The sequence below is a fragment of the Acanthochromis polyacanthus genome, chromosome 8, assembly GCF_021347895.1.
Source record: "Acanthochromis polyacanthus isolate Apoly-LR-REF ecotype Palm Island chromosome 8, KAUST_Apoly_ChrSc, whole genome shotgun sequence".
NCBI classification, from domain to species: Eukaryota; Metazoa; Chordata; class Actinopteri; family Pomacentridae; genus Acanthochromis; species Acanthochromis polyacanthus.
In genome coordinates, this window is record NC_067120.1 from 28,976,985 (window position 1) to 28,999,730 (window position 22,746).

General features: G+C 40.1%; 1 protein-coding gene and 1 long non-coding RNA gene across 2 annotated transcripts in view; one reads left to right on the forward strand and one right to left on the reverse strand.

Moving 5' to 3' along the window:
- ntrk3a (neurotrophic tyrosine kinase, receptor, type 3a) overlaps nt 1-22,746 on the reverse strand; it is a 163,079-nt gene that overhangs the window by 111,103 nt on the left and 29,230 nt on the right. The window contains exons 2-3 of the mRNA XM_022212044.2: nt 18,366-18,440; nt 15,191-15,262 (exon numbers count right to left, since the gene is read on the reverse strand). Coding sequence (XP_022067736.2) covers nt 15,191-15,262; nt 18,366-18,440 — 147 coding nt within the window. The remainder of the gene's footprint in view (nt 1-15,190; nt 15,263-18,365; nt 18,441-22,746) is intronic.
- LOC127535068 (uncharacterized) lies at nt 11,526-13,085 on the forward strand. Its single transcript, XR_007943716.1, has 3 exons — nt 11,526-11,885; nt 12,239-12,301; nt 12,395-13,085. It is a non-coding gene; the product is annotated as an uncharacterized LOC127535068 (long non-coding RNA).

Below are 22,746 nucleotides of genomic sequence, written 5' to 3' on the forward strand. Positions count from 1 at the left end.
AATCAAATGCTGTGCTGTACTGTCAATCACTAAAAGCTCTAAATACATCCTCAGTGTGAAGAAAGAACCCCTGCACTTAATTACCAGACTATAACAACACACATCCTGATAACTAAAGTGTGTTTTTAGCTGCTACTGTTTTTGTATCTGGAAATGCACAACCAAACCTTAGTCCTATGCAAAACAGACTTACACGAGCAGGCTTCAAAAAAAGATCATATTTTGGCCTTGTACATTTCCATGCTACACTCTCCATAGATGCAGTCTTGCTAGTAAAGGGGATGGAGTTTAATTTAAAGTGAGATTTTGCAGGTCACTCTTAAATGGACTAGTACTAGTTCTTGTATTGTAGTTTTCTCCTGTGAGTGTTTTCACTCTTTTATCCTTTGCCTGGTATGCCACCTTCATTCATTGCTTTATATTCTAGTTTAGGTTAGTATTGTTGTCTCAGTATTCCACAGATAGGTTGTCTGAGTATCTCAGTGAGGGCAGTCATTCTTTTGTTTTTTCAAATCTCATTATTTATCTAGTTGTTCCTGTAACCTTTATACGTATTTTGTGCTCTGTATTACTCAGTGCATAGTTTCACTTTCCTGCCAAAGTTATACCTGCAGTGGGTTAGTTATTTTGCTAAGTTGATATCTCTTTGTACAGTCCGCCAGCCTCTAGAGGAACTATTGAGTTATCCATATTTGTTAACACCAGTAATCTGATTCTTCCTTCGACTGTTGTTTTCCGGTTCAGTCTTGTAGTTTTTGTAACTATTTGCCTTGTAAATAAAACTGCTTATTCTGCATCTAAAAATGGTCTAAAAAATTCTGGTCTAAAAATGTAGACTTCATCTACAAAAAGGGCCAGAGCTGACTTTTTTGCCTCAGAAGACTTCGATCTTTAGACATCTGCAGTAAGATGCTGCAGATGTTTGATCAGTCTGTGGTAGTAAGTGTCCTGTTTTATGCTGCAGTCTGCTGGGGAGGCAGTATAAAGAACAAGGATGTAAGGCGTCTGAACAGACTGATTAAAAAAACTGGCATCTGGAATCAGCTTGAACACACTGGAGGATGAGGTGGAGAGACAGGCACTTAGAAAGATGGAGTCCATTCTGACAAACATGGATCATCCACTTCACACCTGCCTCAGTGAACAACAAAACATCGGTGGACGGCTCCTATCCCTGTGCTGCAGGACTGAAAGATTAAGAAAATCATTCTTTCCATCAACAATCAGACTATTTAATTCAAAAGTAAACAGATGAGACCAGACAATTAAATTTCCCTTCTGGGATTAATAAAGTCATTGTATTGCATTGTATTGTATTGTATCTGCTGGTCTCTACATCTTTCCTGCACCTGAGCCTCACAGAAACCGCAACAGTAGGTCCACTGGCCTGGGAGCCGCTGCTGATCTCCAACTAAGCTTTTCTCCTACATTGCATCAGCTCAGCCCAGTTATCACCAACATAACAATCCTTTGCATCCAATAAACAATCAAGTTTCAAATCAATGGTGTGATCCATCTAGTAAAATTGACTCTATTCAGATCTTCACTTCTCTGCCATCACCTGTTGCCACCAGGTAAATTTTTTGTAAATTGGGTTTTATATGTAGGTGTCTTTGTTGAAAAATTGGTTAATGGGCAGAGTCATGCTCTAACTGTGCCAGAAGGGCTGGAATTACGTCTTCTGTTGCTATAAATGCATACACTCATAGCACTGGAAGGCACATTGAATTAAAACAAGTACTAAATCACATTCATACTGTTGGCTGTGTATAGGAGGTAACATTAACAGATGTCACTGCCTTAAACCACACACTAAGCACCCAGAAAAAACATATCTTACTCCCACATTTCTGACAGTTCTCTTGACAACGTCCCTTCACATGAAACCTCTGAACAAATCACTGTAGATGTTCAGATAGCTTAAAACAGCACCTTCAACTACCAACTCACTAATAGCAAAGTCAAACTACTTCAACTTCTGACAAACTCAACACAAGATAGAACCACAACAATCTTCCCACTTTTACACACCAGTTTGCCAATTTATCAGTCGGTCTAGGTGCACACACCAGCAGGTTTACTAATTCTGCAGCAGCTGCTTGCCACAGAAGCTCACAAAACACGACCAAGTCACTAACACCACGTCACGCCCGCTACAACTCCATTAACATCACAGTGTTGTTGAATGTTGAGTTCTTTGGAAAATGTTTTGCTTGGAGACTTCCAAGATCTGAACCAAGTCTGAAATTACAGCAGTGCTGTAGCAGTCATTTTAGTGAACTTCAGTTGCTTCCTCGGGTTGACTTTCAACTTCAACTCATGTTCTGCTGTTTTTGGGGACTACCCCTAGCCTAGCTGCGCTAGACCCATGTTCTGAAGGCACAAGGGTCTCGGACCGCTCGACAGGGAGGGAGGCGGGCTAAAAGGTTCTCTTTCAAATCACTCTGCAGCAATTGGGTAGGTATACAACCAATCAGCGCAACGAATAGGCTGACGTAGTTCCTAGAGCGCCGGCGGATTGTGGCTAAGTCCCATTAGCTTCCCAACCAACGGAGCTAACTGGTATATTAAGGATTTGCCATATCCCGTCGGCATAAGTCCAAATACGTCTTTCTTCTCAATGAAACACTTCAGTGCCGTCCTTTGTTTATCTTTCAAGTTGAATTTTAGCTTCAAATCTTTAAGGGCTGTGGCCAAAGCCGAGTTGAACGATAACTGTTTATTGTGCGCTGGTTGTTTCTGTCAGAATCGTCGCGCCTCTGTCGTCACTTAGTCACCTTCTGACTCTACACTTCATGGTGATTTGTCCGTCCAGTTTTAGGAGAATCCAGCCTCGAGCCTTATGGAGGGTAACTAGACCCACCCTGGCAGAGAATTAAATTCGTTGCCGTGGGTTGTCTAGCGCGGCTAGGCTAGACTACCCCAGTAAAGGAAGGTCAAGAGGTATCTGTGCTGTATAGGAAAAGTTCATTAGAAATCACACATTTACAACATCTCAGATCAGAGTCAACATGTTAACACGTGTCAACAGACACATGTTAACATTAACTATTGGGAGGAGATTGTGTAAATTAGACCTTCATGGTGGAATTTCTACAAAGAAATTCCAGTTATGAGTAAGAGCAAGACGAACTGATTGGACCCATGAACTCAAAGTATATAAATGTTTCTGGAGAAGACTTATTGAAAACATAATCTGGTCACAGGTCTATTTCCTTCATATAGAACAGGGGTGTCAAACTCAGTTCCTGGAGGGCCACTATCCTGCATGTTTTAGATGTTTCCCTCTTCCAACACACCTGATTCAAATCATCTTATCATCAAGCTCAGCAGAAGCCTGATAATGAGCCTGATCATTTGAATCAGGTGTGTTGGAAGAGGGAAACATCTAAAACATGCAGGATAGTGGCCCTCCAGGAACGGATCTTGACACTCCTGATATAGAATATAAAATTTCTAGGAGACAGTGTAGTCCCAGTGGTTCGGTGGTTAGCACTTTCGCCTTGCAGCTAGAAGATTCGCGTTCAGGCCTTCCCGGGATCTTTCTGCAAGGAGGTTGTATATTCTCCATGTGTGTGCTTGGGTTTTCTCTGGGTACTCTGGCTTCCACCCACAGTCCAAAAATACGCTGAGGTTAATTGATTGTTCTAAACTGCCTGTAGGTGTGGATGTGAGTATGATTGTTTGTCTGTATTTGAAGTCCTGCAATAAACTGGCGACCTGTCCTGAGTGTCCACTGCCTTCACTCCAAGTCATCTGGGATAGTGTAGGATTTCTTAATATGTGTTTGTAAAGTTCAAATTGTTTTCTCCACCAAAAAATGAAATGTTACGGTAAATGGGGTTAAGATTACTTTGTGCACAATTATTAAGTAGTCTAACTAGTTTTCGTCCAGCAAAATATTTGAGTTAGCCTAAAAATAATAATGCAGCATCTGAAACATCTCTTGCTGCAGACAAGAAAAACCTCATAAAGTAATCAAGGGAATTATTTCAGCTCAATAAGATTATGAGTAGAATTTCGGTAGCTGGAATCAAATATAAGTTAGGGACCAAAATGTGAACAATAAACAATTGAGTCAACTGGACTTAGTTACCAAAACATTTATTTACTAACAACAGGACAACAACAACTAACTATGATTAATGACGTCTATCAACTAAGAGCACAACAATACACATACAACACAAAACACTAACACAAAACAAACATTAAGCGGATTGTGAATGACAGGGAAGGAATAGAGTACAATATTACGACGCAATATTGGGAGAATATTACATTGTAATATGGCACTCTGGGAGGAAGGAATTAGAAGACCACACCTGAAAGCAGCCGTAACTTTTGGGAAATGCCAATGTGAAAATTTGCCAAATAAATGGTTTTAGGAAATGAATTTAGAGGAATGCACCAAGTATTCAGTGAATGAAAGGTACTTGCGTGCCCGTGATGATGATGATGATGAAGGTGACGATGATGCATGCGGTCCAGTTGGCCTGTGGAGGCGGGTCAGAACAACGGTGGACAGAGTGGAGCCTCAGAGTGATGGATAGCAAGTTGACTTCAAAATTCAGGAGAACTCAAAATGGTGTTTTCAGATGTGGTCTTTTAAAGTGGGCCTTTGCATATCATTAACTCAGCAGGGGTCTGGTACATCCTCCGTCAGGGAGGGCTGATGTCCAGATGTCCCTCACAGATTTACATTTACAGCTAATTTCTGTAACTTTCCAAAATATTTTTAATTTGGTGAACGTGGTTTATCTAGGAGCATTACTGATAGATAGCTGATTAAAATGGTACCAAACATGCTCATATGTGATCGGCAGACATGTTAAAATTATGACATTGATACTAATCAGGAGGAATAAAATATTAAAAGTAAGGCAAGAGGTAGGTTAATCATGAAGTCATTGAAAAGTTCACTTGTTCGGTTAAATGGATGTACAAAAAAGGAGTTTTGTCCAGAATTGTGGGATGATTGTCTTTGTTGGTTCTGACTGGAGTTCAAAGTTCCTTGTCAGTGAGTGATCCTCCAGGTTTCTGAGCTTCTTCCCTTCTGCGGTTCAGGAATTAGTCCGAATTTTTATTGCCATCAATTTGGTTCCTTGGAGGCTTGGTAGTACTTGGGGGTTTTGAGCCAGTCTCTTGCTAAGACAGGTCTAATACACATCCTGGAGGTCTGTATTGGGGGGAATCTTTTAAAGTCAGCTCTCGGCCTCGCTTCCTGCTTACTCGGTGCTTCACGCCCCCATGCCAGACATGTCCCACATCTGGCGTGGTGTCCTGGTGTCCCTCTTGCTTCGCTGATCAAAACGGGAGCCCGTCTCCATTCTGTGGCTGCAGAGGTGCTAGGACTACAGAGCTATAGGTGGGGGAATAAACAAAACCCTGTCCTGGTTCTGCTTCACTGTTGATAATGGCTGGTGGATCCTACAATAGGCTCCAGCCCCCCTGTAACCCTAATGAGGATAAAGAGGTGTATAGATAATGGATGGATGGACAGTGTCGTCCCACAGACTGCTCTGATTGGAGAAAACAATGTGAACCACTTGCTGAAAATAAAATATTCGATTTTTTTCTTTCATTGCAGGTTATTGTTTACATGGCTCTTTAGCTAATATGATATAAGAAGTTCTGATCATTCTTCAAAATCATAAATAACACTATCAGCAATATTAACATGTCTTAATTATGTATAATTTGTACATTACGTGCTTTGTAGCTACATACTGTGCTGTACATGACTAAGCTATAAATATATAGAAAGAAATGTCTATTAAATAAATATACTGTGAATAAATGGCATAAGGGGACATTTTGCAGCAGCATTGTGGTTCTCTTATGACATCCCTTGACAGTCTGACTGAAGCCAAAGACAAATAATTTTTCTTAGCACTTGAATTGATGATTTCCAAATTCCTAAAAACAAAATTGCACCATCACCAGTTTCTGTCTGCCTCAGTCTGCAAAGGAACTTGCTTTCAAAGCATGGCATTCCTTTGGCCTCCAGTACTATTGTGAGGAACTTTGGAGTTATCTTTGACCAGGACATGTACTTTAACTTACACACAAAATAAGTCTGCATGACTTTCTTTTTCTCCTGAGAAATATTGCAAAAATCTGGAATATCCTGTCTTAGAGTGATGCAGAAAAACTAGTCCATGCATTTGTCACTGTACGGCATAACTATTGCAATTCTTTACTATCAAGATGTCCAAATAACTTTCTGAAAAACCTTCAGTTGATCCAAAATGCTGCAGTAAGGGTGCTGAGTAAGAGAGATCATATTTCTCCTAGACTGGCTTCTCTTCATCCTTCTCTTGACATATAAAGCTCTTAACGACCAATCTCCATCATATCTTAAAGACCTTATAGTACCTTATCATCTGAGCAGAATCCTTCGCTCTAAGGCTTACTTGTGGTTCTCAGAATTTCTAAAAGTAGAATTGGAGGCAGAGTCTTCAGTTATCAGGCGCCTCTCTTGTGGAACCAGCTCCCAGTTTGGGTTCGGGAGATGGACACCCTCTCTATTTTTAAAGACCAGGCTTAAAACTTTTCTTTTTGACAAATCTTACAGTTAGAGTTCACTTGGGTGACTGAGAGGGGGTCAGCTGTAGTCCACATGTACAACTGACTTCTTCGACGTCCTTTAGTTCTGTCCCTAGTTATGCTGCTGTAGGTCTAGGCTGCTGGGGGACCTCTCTTGATGCACTGTTCAGCCCACACTTTTCTCAATACCTGTATGTATTGACTATATATATCATTATTGCATTGCATTCACTCTGTTTCCCCCTGTGTCCTTTCTCCGAGTGTCCCTAGTCCTGGAGCTGGATTCTTCTGATCTGTGATTGCTGTCCCACCAGCTGGCTTAGTCTCCATCATGTCCGCTGTGGGATGCTGCTCCTGTCTTTCTTCCAGCCCTCTGCTTCTAGCTGCCCCTTTCCACCAGTCTACTCTGCATTGCCCATACCATACTTGACATGCTCGTCTACACACAGTTTGAATCGTACTTACGAGCTGTACATGTTGTATATTTAATGCCAGAGCCTACACCATAACAGTAAACTTATGAATCTGTTTCAGTGTTAGCTTGTATTTTGTATGTACCATCTATCTTATCATGTATGCATCCAATTGTGTGTTCCCCACCCCACTCTTCTCCAATCCCTCTCCCACCTCCTCCCCCTCGTCCACCCCCTCTACCTCTTCTGTTCCTCTCAACCTGCTGACCAGCAGATGGGTCCCCCTCCATTTAAAAGAGCCGGGTTCTGCTCAAGATTTCTTCCTGTTAAAAGGGAGCTTGCTTTGAGGGTTTAGGCATATGGGTTCTGTCACGCGTCTTGAGACAATTTGAATTGTAATTGGTGCCATACAAATGAAATTGAAATGAGACAAAAAAAAAATACTTTGAAAGGAGTCAAATAACACACTGTAATGTCAGAGTTAGCCCAGCTGAAACCGACTAATTTCATGTGTTTTCTGTGAGTGCAGCATAACAACATGACTGACCATGTTCATTTAATTGTGAGAAGGCAAAATCACAAAAATGATTAATGGTCCATTTATTGTATTAATTTTCCTTTTTAGTGTTGCTCTCCTGTTCCTCACTCATTTTGCTGTGCACATGTGGAGTCCGCATGTTATCAAACTCTGTAACTTGTAAAACATAATACTACTACTACTACTACTACTACTACTACTAACAACAACAACAACAACAACAACAACAACAACAATAATAATAATAATTCCGAGTAAATGATGGTTTGTCAGACAGACCTCTGTAATGAGGTGGGACTGTACATGCTTTATTTTATTTTTGTATCAAGCAGTGAAAAAAAGTGTAGTATGATGTGCTTGAATAAATTTTCCTGACTTCATAACACACTTTCTTGAACAGTGAACGAACATGCACAACACCAGGACAGTGAAAGTAGCTCACCATATGAAGTTTTTTTTTTTAAGCTATCAATTATACCTGCAATGTCCATGCTTTGAAAAATCCCTGCATCTTCCGCCTGCCTGTAGTCAGATTGCAACAATGAGAGTCAGCTGTAGCAATCAGTCCACTCATCTCACCTGCTCACAATCTCTCCTCCTGCCATATAACTCCAGTTCATTCATTCATTCCCTGCCAGACCATAGACTCAGAGGATCAGCAGTCTATGGTCTGGCAGGGAACTGGCAGGGACTCACTTCCGCCTTTTGGATTCCCTTCGGTCCCTGCATTACCTCCAGAATCCAAAAGCCACACATGGACCCAGCTCTCTTCACCCATTACACACACACAAACAGACTGCTGAGCTCTGAGAGAACATATGAGCTTCACTTTATATAATAGAAGCTAGCTTTCTTCATGGTCTTTCCTTCTGTGCCTTGTTTGACTTTCTTTGTGTCTGACAGCTCCAACACATAAAGAGGCCGCATTAATACAAGTAATTCTAAATCATCAGATCTCAATTCACAAGACCCTTCTGCTTTTGTTGCCCTACCATTGCAGTGTTGAAGATGATTTCTACAATTGACCAGTGCCGATTTGCTACACAAACTTGTCATGTAACCAAAGGTTTGAAAGGCAACTTGCCTTGCTGCAAATTACTTTGAAGACTGCTTTACCAGCACATATTGGATGACAACCAATGCACAGAGACAGTTTTATTCATCTAGTAGTGTAATCATTTTTGGGTGTTTTCTCCCTACTGAGTGTGTCACACGTGGCTATGAAACTCCTCATCAGTGAAATGTCCAGATACTTTTTTGCAAGGGATGATGTAACAAATGGCTGCAATTCCTAAGTCAATGTAATTTTTGTTAAAGCCCTTGAATGAAAGCCAAGAAGTCTACAAATCAGTCACTTCTAGATTACTTAGTTTCAAATTCAATATGTTGACGCAGGAAAAATAAGGAAATTTGTGACACTGCCCAAATATTTATAGACCTGACGATGTGTGAGGTGTACCACATGGCACAGTGTTTGAACCACAACTCTTCTTTTATTTGCAGCAAATTGTAGTTCACTGCATACACCCCTATGTACGATCACTAAAATGATAAAAGTTTCAAAATTGTGTCTTCCTACATTGTATTATTTTTAAGATGAAGTGTAGTGTCTTTTATCAAATTTAAACTTTAAAAAAAAAACAAGTCAACTAGACAACACTGAAAACACATGCCCCAAAAGATCTTCTACCTGCAAGGCGACAGTGTGAACCACTAAGTCGCTGTTCAGCCCATTTTAGCGAAGTCTTGATTAATTAACACTAAATGTAAAGAAGGTGAAGGGCTCAGACGTTTTTTAGTTTCTCCATCTTGATTATTGAACATAATTTCAGTTACATCCAATATGCAAGGGCTTGTTTGTTGTTTGGAGAGAAGTGCAGAGGACTGAGAAAATCCAACTTACCTAGCAACACAAAGAAACACACACACATTTACAAATCCATGAAACTCACGTTCCCATGCACACAGAGAAAAACAAACACCATCTGCCCACTTCCTGCTGATCAAGAAGTCTCAGCAGCACTAAGATGTCTGTATCCCTGATCGGCCACTGTGCCCTTCTTGGAGACAGTTGCTTTGTCAAAATATAAAAGATGCCAATATGTAGAAGAGAAAAGGCTATTGTGTCATGCCAGTTCCGTGTTAAATTGATAGGATATCATATATTTTACAAAATGCATATACATTTGCCAGTGTCATATCAAACTCTAAAAATGAGCCATGACTTCAATTTGAAGGTCGTTAAAGATAGAGATTAAAAATGACTGTTAATGATTTGCTTCATAGTATTTTTTGTCCAACATTGGTGTTACAAAGAAAGCATGTCACCTTGGAGTTTTACCTTTTACTTTCTATTTTTTCCACAATGATGTATAATAGCGCTGACTGGCATAACAAATGAGAATACAAAGAAAAACATATTGATTAACAGTTAAGGCACAGTTAACTAATATTTTACAAGACTGCTCTCAAAATATTTCATAATTAGCATTTGCAACCTTTAAATAACAGTGCTAGTAAAGAAAGCCTTAATGGCAAAAATGTTACCAGAAGTCCTCTTTCGAGTACTACTTTTAGGTTTTGGTAAAAGTAATGTCTGGAGAGGCATCTGGCTGCAGACCTCCACTGTGAGGTCGCTTCCGGTGCAGACCTCCACTGTCAGGACGCCTCCACTGTCAGGACGGGAAGTAACCATAAGCGTCCGGTAGGTGGCCGTAACGCACCTGAAGTTGGTTTACTAACCGCTAAATAAATCAAAAGAAGAAGCCATTTCACGCGAGTGATCGTCTGTATCGTTTGGCGTTTACGGTGAGTTGTTGATTTTTATTATCCACAGAAAGTGTAAATTACAGTGGCTGACAGGGGAAAATGACGTGCATATACACAAACGAGCTGCAAATACATGAATGCGTTGCATAAACTGAAACGCACTGCAAAAAGAAAACGCCGCAAACACAGAAACACGCTGCAAAAGAAAAACGCATCATATACAGACACGCTGCATAAATGAAAAGAAATGCAAAAAGAAAATGCTGCATATCCAGTCACACAGTGGAAGTAGTAGTGACAGTAGTGAGCTTTTCACCTGAGAGGTAGACAATGGTGAGCAAGACAAGTAACGTTAGTTGAGGGAAAAGCTGTGTGAAAAGGTTTGTCTTCTCTCATCTCCATGGATAAACATAAATAACAGAGAGAACACAGAGAGATGGTAGTAAAACACCACTTCAGCACCCATACAATCACAGTGACTGAAAAGCTAAGGACTTAAAAACTCCTAAACATTTAGGGAAACTAGATGTCCACTGTCTCTGACATAACCTAACATAACTTTTTATGTGTGTGGGGGTGTGTGTATTAGTGGGTTTATGTAGGCCTATCAGGGCAGGGTGGGGCATGGGAGAACCTGCATGTTTTTGGTTTTTTTTGTGTTTTTTTTTGTAAAGGACTCATTTCTTTTGTATGAAAAGTGCTCTATAAATAAAGTTTGATTGATGGACTGATAACCATGCCGACTTTTTATGGGTGCTCGCTCATGTGTGACTGGATATGCAACGTTTTCTTTTTGCATTTGTTTTCATTTATGCAGCGCGTCTGTATATGCAACATTTTCTTGTTGCAGCGCGTTTCTGTTTATGCAACGCATTAATGTATTTGCAGCTCGTTTGTGTATATTGTACATTTGCCCCTGTCGGCCACCGTAGTAAATGCATGTTTTTTTTGTGTTCTTCGTCAGTATAGCTGTTGCAAACTCATGTAGGAGTCATTAATGATGCAGTTATTGGATATAGGTCAGTTTTATAAGTAGATGTAAACAGGCGGTACAAAAAAATCAGATATATACATCAAGTCAGTATTAGGCAAAAAGACCTGCAGTGTAAATGAGACCTAGAAATGTATGTAGAAATTAAGTTTTTTTTCACATTTTAACTGTAAGCAAAGATAAATTAATTTGAAATAAAGTTCATGTACTATAATTCAAACACATAACACAATTTTATATCCTTTTCAGATGCACCATTCAATTTTTAAGTCAGTCGGAAAGCCTGCAGTAGAACGCTGCACAACATGCTACAGTTTGTTTCACTGCCCCCTTTGCCCAAAGGCATGTTTAAACCAAGCATCCCGTCGAAGCTTCAGCGACATTTGGAGGTCCACCTAAAAAATGCCATTACATTTGAAGGTAATGTCATTGCATTTTAGATTAAAGTTATACGCACATGCACACAATTGTGTCATGTGACTTGTTTGTCATTGTCTAATCTAAACATTTTCTTGACTTGCTTTTAGATAAGAAGATCTGGACAGATACATCAAAAGCCCTCCTGCAAGGTGAGGTGTCACCAGTGTTTAGGCTGAAGAAAAGAAGGGTGGATGACATTACTACGGTAAGATTTTAATTTTGTTTTAGTCCCATTTGAGTTTTTCTTTTGTTTCAGGTTGGAAACCAGCATTTCTATTTCCCTATTTTTTCAGCAGTCTTTTTTCCAAATTGTACTCCAATTGTGGACTCGCTTTAAAGAATATGCCATTCATGAGTTAAGGTCACACCTGCTGTCTCTAAAAATAAACAGTGTCTAGATAATGCATGATTGGATTGAAAATTAACATTTGTTGAGCTGACTAATATGTCAAGGAGGACTATTTGAACAGGTCCTGATGGGATCTTTTCTTTTTCTTCTTTTTGGAGGTTAGGCTTGAATATTACAACTGATCTTTTTACTTATCTATATATTTTCAGGAAGAAGAGCAGCAAACTGAGGTTTCAGTCAGACCTGCTGATGTGAGCACACCAGTGGAAGGGGTAGGCTATTCTCACAGTATCTATTGGTCAGATACTGTTGGTGCAGCAGTTATGGTACAGAAAGACATTTTTTTATTTCTGTCTTTTCTATAGGACTCGGTTGAAGTGCGTATTCTGCATGATTGCAGACATGCAGCAGAGTGGGTTGAGGCCAATAAGACACTCTTCTCTGCCAGAGTGGACCTGCCTGATGTTCTATACATGGGGGAGGAGGAACAGGCTGAGGCTGCTCTGCAGTATAAAAGACTGGGGCAAGAAGACATGGATGAGCAGGAATGGGAAGAAATCCTGGAGGTCTTCAAATTCACATTCTACAACATTGAGGACATGTGGAAATTCTGTGACATAGTAGTGGACGAAAAAAATTATTTGGCATATTGTGAATGTCACAAAGATGAATAATTGAAGGATAACAGAACATTTGATCATGTTGTGACTTTGTGTGTTCATGTTTTGTTTTCTCATTGAGCACTTAATAATTCACCTGAACTACACTGTAGATCTCAAGAGTTTGGGTGGTAGTTGGTGGTATTTAGGTGCTCCAGCAGCACAAGAACATAATTAGCATAGACAAAAGATCCTCGGCTTTATAGGCTACAAATAGACACTTGAGCCCCAAGTCACCCACGTTTATGTTTTCTGTAATGACCTAAGCTGTAATATTACACAAAACAGTGTATATTGCTCTATGTACATGGCAATCATGAATGAGAAGTGTTTTGGAAAAGACAAATGCTAATGCTTCACTTGTCCAAATAAAAAGAACCAGAAAAGCACTCAGAGAGTGCAGTACTCCTTCAAGGCTGTTCATTCCCCCACATGACATTGTCAGAAATGTAGCGTTTTTTTATATAAATGCAGCATTTGTTTATTAACTAATAATTTATTTCATTAAATATGCAGCGGGCAGCATGAATTGATGCAGGCAACTGACAAAGCGTTTGCTTGTTGTCACAGTTACAGTGACGCCATGCCGGCCGCTATCTCGCTATGGGAAATGTTTAACAAATCCGTGGATCCAGACTATAATTCAATTCAATTCAATTCAATTCAATTCAATTCAATTTATATAGCGTCAATTAAAGTCAAATCGTCTCAAGACGCTTTACAGAACCCAACTATAAGCCGCATTACTGGCAAAATCTAATGAGGTGGTCCTTGTGCCATTTCTGACCTTCCCTGAACATTTCATCCATATCCGTTATTGCCTTTTTGAGTAGTGTTGCCAACAGCCAGATTCACAGAAGGACAAATGTACGCCGATCGTCACATAACTCCACCGCGTTCCTTGGTGGAGTAATTATAAATTCTCAATATACTCTTGATACGGTTACTGGCAGAATATAAATGTGTACTTCACAGGCATAAAAAGTCACAGTGGGGCTCATCCATCCATTAATTTTCTTCCGCTTATCCGGAGTCGGGTCGGCTGCAGACCTCCACTGTGAGAGCGACCTCACAGTGGAGGTCTGCAGCCAGGGTAGCTCCTCACCCTATCTCCAAGGCTGAGCCCAGCCTGCCTGCGGAGGAAACTCATTTCGGCCGCTTGTATTCGCTGTACGGTGGGGCTCATGCGTAACATAAAAGGAAAACATAGAACAAAAACGACAAAACAGAAGTTTAATATATAAATAAAAATGATATATAATATAGACAAGGGATTAATAGATTTTATGTTCTATTATTAACTAATTAATGCATTAGCACGAAAATCAATTCCACCGGAAGTCCCTGCACGATTTTATTTCGATTTTATTTTGTAATGCATCCCGTGCATTTCCCGTCCTGACAGTGGAGGCGTCCTGACAGTGGAGCGTGCACCGGAAACGACCTCACAGTGGAGGTCTGCAGCCAGATGCTTTTGAATGTCTGACAAAATATCTGTAAAAGTCATCTGAATGCAATCCATATTTGTTCTGTAGCGCTTAAAATCTCTGGAATGCCCCATTATGGATAAATGAAAAATAGTTTGTTAAACCTTTTGAGTTCCATTTACTGAATTCACTATTACACTTACTAGGGCACAAACTCCAAATTATAAGCGCAACACCTCAAAATTTTGAATAAATCTCCTAGTTTATAGGATTTCTGGACTACTGTTTAGAAGGTGAGAGGTTCAAATCCCAATGCAGCCACTGTCAGGCCCTTGAGCAAGGCCCTTAACCCTTCCTGATCCAGGGGCACTGTACCATGGATGACCCTGCGGTCCCACCCCTGACGGTGCAGCACCATCCATTTTCACGGCTAGTTGAATTGACCAGCCCCCACTAGACACTGGCCCACCGAGACAGTGCTCGGTATGTCAGATTGCCAGTCCACATCTGGATGGCAACCACAGCAAGTATTTCAGGTCTTCAGGTCCCTCTTTTAGACTGATAACACAGATGTTATCCCACCTGCTCCGTTCCTCCATATCTGCTAGCTTAAGTTCAAGGGCCTTTATAGCTACGTTATGCTCAGCAACAGGCTTTGAATTGTTTTCCACAGTGCTGTGAGGTGTAGACAATTCAGCCTTAAGCAAAATTATGCTACCTGAAAATTATAATAGTTCTGTTTGAATAGCATCCAGCTTGATATCAGTGATATCCATCTCATGCAGCTGAGCAAACCGAGGTTTTGTGGTGTTGTACAGAGCCCAGGTGCTGAAAATTGTGTCAATACGTCTTCCAGGCTGCAGACTGAACATTTCTCAATGCTTTTTCTAAAAATGTTTTTCTGTGTTATCGATCTACATTTCTAGTCATTTGTTTGCATTTTAAAAATGTTTTCAAGCACACATTTAGTTCCAGTACTGAAAAGAAAACCATTGTTGATCTTTATTAGGGGTTAGCAATGGGCATTTGTGATAGCATATATATTTGTTATACTGTTAATGTTGTGCGTACTCACATGTAGTGCAGGTGTGGGTTCTTGGAGAAAACACGGGTCGAGATCGTATGCAGGTTGCTCCTCGTAATAGTACTAAAACACAGAGAGAGACAGAGAGGGAGAGATCAACAATTTGAAATTTTTCAGCTCTATCACTTTGAATTATCATGAGTTTAGTGAGTTGCATCAAAATTGTAAGTAGTGAAAGAAGGAAAGAAAGAGAGAGATAAAGAAGTCTCATCATTCAGGTCTTCAAAATACATCTGCATTGTTGACACCAAAGCAGGCCAGTCTTTGCAGAGGAACATGATGACGTGTCTCAAATCTGGAGAGTCGGCTGGAGTGCTGTCTCCCTTTCATCCACTTCAGATCAATTTTACAATCCCACAAGAGCTTCACAACAGTAAAATTCAACCTTCAAGAAGAATAAGTCATCAGGACCTTTTGATTTGTTTTGGCTACTACAGTTTCATATCTTCAAGTCCACAAGAGCAAATGATGGACGCTCCCCTCCTGGTCATCCCATCAGTTCATCAGCACCTCCAGGAAAAAAAACAAAATCTAATCATCTAATCCTGCTCCAGCTCTAAAGGTCCTCGCTTCTAAAATCCCCTCTTCATGTCTTCTCCAGGGGTTCATCCCGTTCTTTTCTACAGTCTCTTCTCTGAACACCACAAATTCTTAATTTAAGCCAAATCAAAGTTTCTTTAGCTCCTGTTACCTCCCGTACAGCTTCAAAGCTTGACTCCGCTTGTATCTGTGAATTTGTTCCTTAAGTCACTACCCAGAGCTCATGACCGTAGGTGAGGACTGGTACATAGATGGACTGGTAAATCGAGAGCTTTGCCTTGAGGCTCCCTCTTCACCACAACAGTAAACAAGGATAATGCCCACATTACTGCAGACAACACATCAAGCCGCCTGTTCATCTCATGCTCCATCTCCCTATCACTGGTGAATAAGATCCTAAGATACTTGAAGTATGAGGAAACAACTCCCTCTCAACCCAGAGGGAGCAAATCAATTTTTTTTTGGCGCAGAAGCATGGCCTCGGACTTCACACTCGGCTGCAAACCACTCCAGTGCATGCTGAAGGTCATGATCTGATGAAGACAACAGCACCAGGCCATCTGCAAAAAGCAGACGCGATCCTGAGATCTCCAAACTGGACACCCTCCTTACCCCAGCTATGCCTTGAGATCCTATCCGTGAACACCTCAAACAGAATCAGAGACCAGGGGCAGACCTGGCGGAGTCCAACACCCACCAAGAATGTGTCTGACTTTGTGTCGAGAATGCAGATACAGCTCTCGCTTCGGCTGGACAGGGACTGAATGGTTCGTATCAGCAAACCCGGTGGCCCATGCTTCCACCATAACCCCCGCAGGCTCCCTCAGGAGACACAGTTGCAGGCCTTCTCTGGCTCCACAAACACATGTGGACTGGCTGGTTGAATTCCCATGCTCCACTCAGCAGCTCCGCTAGGGTAAAGTACTGGTCCACTGTTCCATGATCAGGACAGAATCTGCATTGTTCCTCTTGAATCCGAGGTTCAATGATCAATCCGAGTCTCCTTTCCAGCACCCTAGAGAAATCCGTCCCCAGAGAGGCTGTGATACCCCAGTAGCTGGCACACACTCTCTTGCCCCACTTTTCAAAAATGGGAACCACCATCCCAGTCTGCCATTCCACAGGCACCAGGCCTGATACCCACGTGATAATGAAGAGATGTGTCAGCCAAGACAGTCCAGCAATGTCCAGAGCCTTCAGCATCTCAGGCCGAATCTCATCCACACCTGGGGCTTTGGGACCGAGGAGCTTCTTCATTACCTTGGCAACCTTCACCATGAATATCAATCAGTTAGCAATTTAGTAGTACCATGTTCAGCTTGTTTTTTCTTGGTGTAATGAATGACTGTCTTGGAGATCTTCAGTTTTTTCGCTATCTGTCTCTCACTTATGCCAATTTCCAGCAGTGATGGATGCCTTTGTGACTTCACATGATTCATTTGTTTAATTCATTTTTGACATCATGTGAGAGCTGACAACTTCTGAGTTGTGCTACGGCTTGAATGTCAGCAGGAAACCACTCTATGCTTTTGCATGTGGAGTGCTGCTCATGATATGAAATGACCCTTTTTATACCCTAGGTATACAATTAACTTTAAGCATGTCAAGTAGGGCATGAAGTATTATGTAATCGGCAGCATTTTTTTGTCATGTCCATTGTTTTCTTCAGGTGGGTTCTGTAGTGAAAAAAAAATTAAAAAGCATAGGGGAGTAATTGTTATTTGATGTTTTTCAGTTTCATGAAATGCTCTGTGGTTTTCGATTAACTTTATGGATCATTTCACCATTTCCCTACACCACTTGTAGATTAAAACTTTTTTTCATTCCAAATCAAATTAACAAAGCAGTAAGAACAGTGTTGTATCACAGCCATATTGAACAGCTGTTGCACAATGCAAGAGCCACAGGCTATCAGCAATAAATAACATCACACAAAGTAAAGCAATGAATTTTGCGAGGTATCTGCACTACCAGTCAATGGTTTGGACACACCTTCTCATTCAATGTTTTTTATTTAATTATTTTATACATTGTATGTTAATACTGAGGACATCAAAACTCTAAAAAAAAATATGAAATTATGTTGTAAATAAAAATGTGCTAGTCTTTAGTATTAATCTACAATGTAGAAAATGATATAAATAAATAAAAAGCATTGAGTCAGAAGGTGTGTCCAAACTTTTGACTGGTAGTGTCTTTTAAGCTTCACAAAAATGTGGCCACAACTGGACCATAGCAAGTTGTTTAAAAAACATGGGAAAAGCCTCTGGATCTGAGAAAGATCCAGATTGTGCATGCAAACTTCATCATCATCCTAATCCCACACAGATTACATACATATCCTTTGAATTACAGTCCAACAGACTCCCACACGTGGAGTGAATATTTAAACTCCCACTACACATAGTCATTTGCTTCTGACATAATATGAGGGCACATACCCAAGCACACAAAACATATCATTATTGTTATTAAGAAGAAGAAGAACAATAATGTTGTTTTAGTTGTTGCTGTTGTTGTTGATTTAAAGAAGACGCTCAGAATTTTTTCCACAAATGGAATCTTTACACTGTTGTCTTTGTTATACTTCTGTGACACAATGTTTTAGGAATGCTATATTACTTACAGTCTTTGTAAGCCACTGTAGAGCTCCATATCCACATCCCTCAAGGTCTGCAGACCAGTCCAATTCTCAATGTGTCTGGAAAGAAGGATAGACAAGAAATGCAGTGTCAATATAAATTAATGTCAGCATTACTTTCACCATGTTTTTTTCATTAACACAGCCATAAAATTCAGGAAAGAGATAAAATTGTTTGTCACATTTTCTCAGAGTTCTATGCTATGAGGTGTTTTGTAGTCCTTAGCCCTAAACTATTTCATTCAGAATCATGTCAAACTAAGAAAACAAGTTCAAAGAATGTTTGTTGTCTTTGCTTAAAAAAAACACTTTAAAAAGTCAATTTTGCTTGGGGATTTTCTTTTTCAATTCAATAAAACATGTTTCTTGCATATTCACCTTTTGGGCAGGGGACTGCATTATACATTATTTATTTGAGAATATCAATAATTTACTGATTTTTTTATTATGTAAAGTTGAAATGCTGACATGACTCCATAAATTTACTGAGATATTACAAAGCTGCAGCAGATCCACTTTAGCAACCTCATGTGACAGTTGCTCCATTCTGCAAAGCATGACGTGCTCAAACAGCTATTTTCTGTGAAAAGGCAAAGTTATGGAACTTTCGTGATTATTTACTTTTTGAGCTACAAGGCATCTTACTGTACTTCATTTCAAGAATTTTGGAGGTTATACTGACCTGTATGGGCCTTTGACCTAGACTCCCAATTCTAATCAGCCAATACTTGTGAGTCTAAGTCAATGTTTGTGTAATTTTTTAAGAAATTATCTCCAAGCAGTCAAATGTTATTGTGCTCATGAGAATGGTGATGTTTGTATAAGACAGAACCACAATGCCTCTGACTTCAACATCAACATAAAAATGCACATGCAATCCACACACCAGCAAATATCTTCAAACAGCCAGTACTACAGTATTAGTCATTCCAAATCCAAATCTGGACTCAGTTCTTATTAGGGCTCCAGACTGATTGTCCATTGGTGTTGATATGCCAAACTTTTTGTAGTGAAGTGCAACAGCACATAATGTAGGTGCAGCCAAAAATATCCACAATAATTGTGGTACCACAACAATAAATGCAGCTTCTGCATCCTGTTGTTCTCATGGAGGTGATCTCTATTCTGACAATAACAATAGTTTAAAAAAATCCATCATGTAATAAGCTGCCCACTCCAGCTCCCCTTCCACACATGAATAGTGCAAAGGTCAGAGAATGTGCACGCATGATGCATTTTGAAACTAATGGGAAGAAAATGAAGAAAATGTGAAGAAGTTTATGTCACATTTTTTGTTAAGAAAAAAAATTACTGCTCAGCAGCAAGTGGACATAGCAGAGCATCTTGCAGGTAAAGGGACAAAATATTTTGATAGTTTGTGTTTGTTTGATGTGTAAAAAGTCTGAGGCTGTAGCCAGTGATTTTGATTAATTCATTGACAATTTCTTTATTAAAGTAGTGGCAGAAAATGTATGAAAAGAGTATAAAATGGTGTGTCTCATAAGTTTTTTTTGTTTTGTTAACACGAAGTGCAGAAACCAAAGATGAGAACCTGTAACAAGAGGATGCCTGTTTGTAAGTGACCCCTTGTGCCTGTTATCACACAGTGAGTTACAAACTTGGATGACAGCAGTTTGTGATGGGGTTATGATTACTCTCAGACATAAGGAGAGCTGCATGTTGATTGAGAGAGCTCTTTTCGACCTGATAGTAGAGTCTGCCCCTCTGGGAGTCTGCTTTTTTGACAAATTAAATGGCAGATCAATTCTCCACTTCAATATCTAAATAACCAGTAAAAAAAAAAAAAAAACTGTTACAAAAAGAAACGCACACAGACACGTCTGGTTCTGCTATTCCCGTGGGGACTTACCACTAAATTTGTGGGGACCGAAATGAGGCCCCCACAAGTGACATTGTTTTCAGTTTTCCTACAGTTGTGGGGACATTTGATCCCCACAAGTATAGCCAGCACCTGAGCGCGCACACACACACACACACACACGCACACACGCACACACACACACACACACACACACACACACACACACACACACACACACGGTAGATACAATTATACAGACACATTTTAAATTCAAATTCTAAATGTATTTTCATTGAGTTCTCTCTCTTTGCACTCACTATAGCAGCTTTTCATCTGTGAATGTAAAATCACTCACTTGTAGAACAGCTAGTGTCAAAAATGGAGCTTTGCATGGTAATAAACTAAATTTATCTTGCCTGAAGGAACAAAGTTGCCTTTATTGCATGGATTACAGAGAAAAATTAACACACTGCAACCTTCTTGGTGGCTGGGCTCAGCCTTAGAGATAGGGTGAGAAGCTCGGACATCCAAAGGAAGCTCAGAGTAGAGTTGCTGCCACTTGGCATCAGAAGGAGCCAGTTGAGGTGGTTTAGACATTTGATTTTTATACCTCCGACTGGGAGGAGACCACCTCGAAGACCCAGACCTTGCTGGAAGGATTATATATCTTTTCTGGTCAGGGAGTGGCTTGGGAACTGCAAAGTGTTGCTGGGGGGGAGGGATATTTTGGATGACTTGCTTCAAGTGCTGCCTCCGTGACCCGACCCCCAGATAAGCCAAAGAAAATGGATAGATGGATGGATGGATGGATGGATGAATAGATATAGATGGTGTAGATTTGGTAAAAAAATGTCAATGTTTTTGTCCCCTCCCATATTCCACCAACTATAAAACTCATTAACCCTAAGAGGATTTTTTGTCATGTGATCAGCACCAATAGGAACTCCAAAGATGTACAGTATGGTGCCATTCAAGGCCATACTTTATGAGAAAAATTACTGCAATTACAATTTTTGCATTTAAGCTGGTATAATAGGTGACACCATTCCAATAGTGGTCCCAACTGGAAAAGTTATATTAATGAAATATATTGCAATATTGCTACTTTATGAAAAGAAATTTTTGTTGTTGTTTGTAAATTCATAGTCGAGACTACTCTCTAATTCTTCTCTCTGGTTCTTTGGATTCTGACAAATTTTATAGTTAGGGCTGACTGGGTGACCCTGAGGGGGTCAGCTGGAGTCTTCATTTGCACAACTGACTTCCTCTTCAATGTCCCTGATATGAGTTCTGCCCCTAGTTATGCTGCTATAGGTCCAGGCTGCTGCGGGACCTCTCTTGATGCACTGAGCCCTACTCTCATTACCTTTGTATTTACTATATATACCGCTATTCCATTACACTCACTCTGTTTCCCCCTGTGTTCTTTCTCCGAGTGTCCCTGGTCCCAGAGCTGGATGCTTCTGATTTGCGGTTGCTGTCCCACCAACTGACCTAGTTTCCATCATGTCCACTGTGGGATGCTGCAGCTGACCTTCCTCCAGCCCACTGCTTTCAGCTGTCTATTTCCACCAGTCTACTCTGCATCGCCCTTACAATACTTGATATGCTCATCTACATACTGTTTGAATTTTACTACCAGCTATTAGGGGTGTAACGAAATAATAAATGAAGAAAAAAAATTCAAAGACGCACGAAATAATAGCATGAAATAAAAAATACGATGGTGCGCCGGGCACCGCTGAGACTGTTAATTTTTGACCCTCCTCGCCTACCGTAGCAAAACACTCGCTTCAAAACGTAGGAAGACGAGGTTAAGGAATTAGCTGACACTCTGTCACAAAAATCGGTTGTGTGGACCTATTTTGGCTTCCTATGAAAATGATGCGAGAACGGTGAGAAGACTGCAAATAAAACAAAAACCGTGTGCAAAACATGCCGCTGTCACTAGGTATATCAGAACTTTGTCAGGAGTTTTCTCCTGTCCACTCTCCAAACTTAAATCTAATCTGAACCATTCAACAAAAAATAAATAAATAAATAAATAAATAAAACTAAGCATCTCGCCAAGCATACAATGTTAATTATAGTGTGTAGTTGATGAAATGACAGTTTCCATTTTACTTATGTGACACATCTCTGTTGATTTTCTTTAAGGATTGATGTTCAAAACCTATCTTTGTTAAACCTACACTAATTTTGTCTATTGCTGGGTGTCCATATGATTCTATGCAAAATAAAAGGAAACTGTTGTTCATGCTATGCTATATTTCTGCTTGATCTCTGTGATTAAGTGTGAATTTGATTGTCAGATTTGTGTTCTACTCCATGTGCTGCTTTTTGAGTGTTTATGCTACATGTCCTTCAGAAATCTTATCTTTTTTTTCTTCTTCCTCTTTCTGTGGAAGAAAGAGATTGTTTTCATACAAGTTCAGTGTGGTAGATGTGGATCATTGCATCCAGTTTTGTTTGGCTCCCGAAAAGAGTAAAGGTTGCATCAGATATTGACTGTACTTTATTAGTTACATGTCTCAAACAGTAAAG